The sequence below is a fragment of the Neophocaena asiaeorientalis genome, unplaced genomic scaffold, assembly GCF_003031525.2.
Source record: "Neophocaena asiaeorientalis asiaeorientalis breed wild unplaced genomic scaffold, Neophocaena_asiaeorientalis_V1.1 scaffold429, whole genome shotgun sequence".
Lineage (NCBI taxonomy): Eukaryota > Metazoa > Chordata > Mammalia > Artiodactyla > Phocoenidae > Neophocaena > Neophocaena asiaeorientalis.
Genome location: NW_020173550.1, coordinates 2419077 through 2423885, shown reverse-complemented (window position 1 = coordinate 2423885; position 4809 = coordinate 2419077). Strand labels below are relative to the sequence as shown.

The 4809-nt window shown below is 50.2% G+C and overlaps 1 protein-coding gene across 1 annotated transcript in view; it reads right to left on the bottom strand.

Annotated features, from left to right (window-relative positions):
• BMP1 (bone morphogenetic protein 1) overlaps positions 1-4809 on the bottom strand; it is a gene marked incomplete at its 5' end in the record, with an annotated part of 40304 nt that overhangs the window by 31225 nt on the left and 4270 nt on the right. The window contains one exon of the mRNA XM_024747731.1: positions 1541-1654. Coding sequence (XP_024603499.1) covers positions 1541-1654 — 114 coding nt within the window. The remainder of the gene's footprint in view (positions 1-1540; positions 1655-4809) is intronic.

The window sequence follows — 4809 nt, the reverse complement described above, 5'->3', positions numbered from 1 at the left end:
GGGGGGCAGGGGGGCTGTGTGTACTTGGACCCACCCTTGACCTTGAAGAGCTTTGAGTCCAGCTGGGGAGAGAGACATATAAACAAATCATTGCAGTGTGGTGCGACTTGTGAGATGCTAACAGTGTAAGCCCAGAGGAAAGAGCACAGCGAATGGTGGCATGGTCAGGACTTGGGGATGAGATCAGGGAAGATTTCCCAAGAGAAGCTCTTGAGATGGGCTTTAAAGGATGCGTCGAGTCTTGCAAAGTGGGAGCAGGAGAGGAAGCCAGGAGGGACTGTGATGTGCAGCGAAGAGCCTGGGATTTGGAGTGAGAAGGCTTGGGCTCCTGTCCCAGTTTTGCCACTGACTAGCTTTGGGACCTTAAGCATGTCACATTACCTCTGTGACTCTTAGTTTCTGTACAGATGGTCTCTGACTTCGCATGGTTCTACTTACAACATTTTGATAGTACGGAAGTGATAACACACTCAGTAGAAACCGTACTTCGAATTTTGAATTTCCTGGGTTAGTGATAGGCAGTGTGATCCTCTCGAGATGCTGGGCAGTGGCAGCGAGCCGCAGCTCCCTGCCAGCCACACCATCACGACGGGAAACAGCCCATACGCTCACAACCATTCTGTACCCAGACCACCATTCTGTTTTTCGCTTTCGGGACAGTATTCAATAATTACGTGAGGGATTCATCATTTTATTATAAATGGGCTTCGTGTCAGAAGATTTTGTCCAACAGTAGGCTAGTGTTAAGTGTTCTGAGCACCTTTAAGATAGCCTGGGCTGAGCTATGATGTTCAGTAGATTAGGTGTATTAAATGTATTTTTGACTTAAGATATTTTCAGCTTATGATGGTTTTATCAGGATGTAACACCATCACAAGTTGAGGAAGATCTGTGTCTGTAAAGTGGGAGTCGTCCTGACCTACCTGTGAAGGTGATTGGGGACAGTCAAGTTAGACAATGCTTTTGAAAGTACTTTGTAAACTGTAAGCGAAAAACAATGTGGGCGGGGGCTTCCCTGGTAGTACAGTGGTTGAGAATCTGCCTGCCAATGCAGGGGACACGGGTTCGAGCCCTGGTCTGGGAAGATTCCACAAACCGCGGAGCAACTAGGCCCGTGAGCCACAATTACTGAGCCTGCGCGTCTGGAGCCTGTGCTCCGCAGCAAGAGAGGCCACGACAGTGAGAGGCCCGTGCACCGCGATGAAGAGTGGCCCCCGCTCGCCGCAACTAGAGAAAGCCCTCGCACAGAAACGAAGACCCAACACAGCCAAAAATAAATTAATTAATTAAAAAAAAAAAGATTCTTTAAAAAAAATAAAAATAAAAACAATGTGGGTGCTTAGCTTCTGGGTATGTCTACACTTGCTACTGCCCTGGGGAAGGGATAAAGATATCCCAAGGGAAGACAAACCCTTATGCTGGGTTGAAGCTCATGGCCTCTGTCCTGGGAGGGCCTGGCTGGGAACAGGGAGGTTCCTTGTTCTTCCAATTCTGGAACCCATTTCTGGGACAGAGAGGGGCCGGCCCGTACTGGGTGTACCTGCAGCTTTGACGGAAGACCTGCTGGTTGCACGCTGTCTGAGATCCGCGGCCTGCTGCACCTGGAAGGCCCTCAAGTCCTCCTCATCAAGGGCGATGTCCCCAAGGAAGGCAGCTGGAGAGAGAAGAGGCCGGGGCGAGTCAGTCCCCCCTTACCCAGCACTGAAAGCCCAGCCCTGTGGGCACAGCCCCTGGCCCCAGCAACTGTAATCCTCAAGTGCCTTCTGACGAAGGGGAAGCGACGTGGGGGCTTTGAGGATCTCTAGGGAGACTCATGATCATTTTTCAGTCGGAATCTCAGCAAAGCGGATGCCCACCCCCACCGGACTGTTAGCTACTGAAAGCCACAGTCGTGTCATTTATTCCATCATTCTTTAGCAAATGCTTAGTAAGCACCTACTGTGGGCCGGCGCTACTCCAGTGATTAGCAAGACAGAAGAGGTCCCTGCTCGCAGGAAACTGACCTTCAAAGAAACACAAGTAAACAAATACGGAGCTCGAGAATTCCAGGAAGGGATGGGTGCTACCAAGAAAATAAAAGGGGATGAGAGGACAGAGTGTCTACTTCGGGGGCCCATAACCTTAGCATTTGTGCTGAGCATTTGGAATTCACTTAACAAATGCCATTTCAATTACACTGAGGGGAGCTTATACTGAGGGGAGCCAGGACACCTGATGGGCTTGGAGGAAAAGGTTTAATAGTTCTCAAGTGATTCATATTCTGAGTCTCAGAGTCCCCTCTCTGGGGGAAGAAAGGCCTGGGGGAAAAGAACTCCGCTAACGGGACATTTTGATTTCTGGAGCTGGGGGTGAGGTTTCCAGAGGGATGGGTTAAACAGTCTATCTGCTTTTTGAGAAACAGAGGCCCTGGAGCTGAGTGCTTTGGAAGGAGCTCAGATGCAAGCTTCATGCTGGGCCGCTGTGGGGGAGGTGAGAGGCTGGGCTGGAGGTGGAGCAGAGAGCAGCCTCCCCCCAGCTCCACCCACAGTGACATCTGCTTCTCATCCCAAGAGCTACACAGGCCTGGTGGGCAGCGTTACACAAATTGTTTTAACCTTGAGGCCTTGCACACAGGTTTCTCCTCCCCAGATGGCCCATTGGGTGGACAGACAGACAGACACGCACACACACACACACACACACACACCCCTACTCATCAACACAGAATCAGACGCATGGGCCAGTGTTCCTCCAGACACACGGTGACATCCAGAGCCATGCCATCAAAAACAGAGCTATAAGAGTCACAGAGACAACCCTGCACGCACAAGCAGCACCCATACCACCCCTTCTGGTGGGAGGCACTCAATAACGTTTGTTCAAGTTAAGGATCACATCGATATTCTTTGGGCTTGCAAACACGTGCCCCAGACACACTCTCTTCTATAGATGTGACCTGGAGCTGGATGGGCAGAATGCGGGAGTGACTTTAGCAGTTATCTAGGCCAACTTTCCATTTTACAGACGTGGAAACTGAAGCCCAGAAGGGCAATGATTTAACTGAGACCATGTTGCTAGTCACTACAAAGGCTGGATTTATAACTCACACCTCCTGATTCCCAGTCCAGTGCTCACTGCACTGAAGTTCATCATCTTGCAGAACCCATATTCTAAATACTCACTCAGACACACACATCCACCAAAAAATACACACATCACAGACAGTCCTAAAACACACATGCAAAAGCTCCAACTCACACAAACCCAACTGCAAGTTCCAAGCCCATCAAGCCAGTAACAGTAGCAATAATGACACCTTATGTAAATGTCTGTTGAAATTTACGTGGTGCTTTCCAGTTGACAAAGTGCTTTCATATTAATGAATTCATTAATCCTGGCCCACCAGGGACATGCCCATTAAGCCAAGCTCCACCCATACACTTGCCTAGGAGTGTCCCATTACAAACTCTTGGAGAGATAAGATAGTGGCTAGATTTGAGCCCACCTCCCTGACCCGAGAGATCAAAACACTTGGATGTGAGTGGGGAAATGACTTGGCCAAGGTCACCAGCCGGTAGGTGGCCCAGAAGTTCTTCCTCCACACAGGAAAGATTCTCTTATTGAAAACATCACCCTTGGCGGCCTTGGCTCAGCAACTGAGGGGATAGCAATACAAGGCGCTTCTCAGCTGACGTGCAAGGGTGGCCTTAGCAAGGGTATGGGATGGTAGGTACACCCCACGGAGGTGGTGGCGGGTCCTACGTGCTAGTGTTCATACGGGCATTCATGTCCCACGTGAACGCCCTCACACCTCTGCTCACTTTGCACCTTTGCACAGACGCTGTACCTCCAGGCTCACACAGCCACATCCGCAGACATCACCAAGTACACATGTGGCTGGACATTTAGACTCATCTTCAGACATAGCTGCAAACAGCATGGTCTTTGGAGTCAAGACAGACATGTCTTTGAATCCCAGCTTGACTACTTCTCACTGACAGGTCATATGAACTCTTCTAAACCTCAATTTTCTCCTATATAAAAAAGGAACAGGGCTTCCCTGGTGGCGCAGAGGTTGAGAGTCCGCCTGCCGATGCAGGGGACACGGGTTCGTGCCCCGGTCCAGGAAGATTCCCAAAAAAAAAAAAAAAAAAAAAAAAAAAAAGGAACAAATAAAAGAATCTGTCTCCCAGGATTACTGCACGAAATAAGGCATGTAAATGAAGCATCTAGCACGAAGCCTGGAGCACAGTAAGAAGCCACAGAACAGCCACTGTTAATATTGCCCCAATAGTAGCCCTATAATCTCAAGTTCATCTCTCTACTTTCAAGGGCATAGAGTTTTCACCCACACTGGCCCCCTGGCTGGGTGAAGCTCCCAGGTGCTCAGAAGCAGAACCTTAAATTCCAAGTACAGAGGCCACAGAACTGTGTTGGCCTGCGGGACCAAGGCGGTGTGGAGGACAGGGTGAGCGGAAGGTGGGGACAAGCTATGGGCTAGCCTAGCCATGGAGCTCACTGTCAGCAGTGCCCTGTGGTGGGAATGTCATGACTGAAGAATGCGTGGGAACTGAAGGGGGAGGGGAGAGATGGGGGTAGGCAGGAGAGCCTGATGGCCAGGAGCTGGGCCTGAAAGCCCTCTTCATTTGGGATGCCCTCCGGGGAAGCTAGGGAATCTGGATCCTGGAGAGTCCAGGATGCCCCTCCTTACCAGGAAGGAAGCCCTGGGTCAGGGTCAAGGTCAGGATAGTAGTTGTTTTCAACACAGGATCAAAAGTTTTTGTTTTGTTTTCCAGCTGTAAACCAGCCAGGAGCACTTATGGCTGCTCC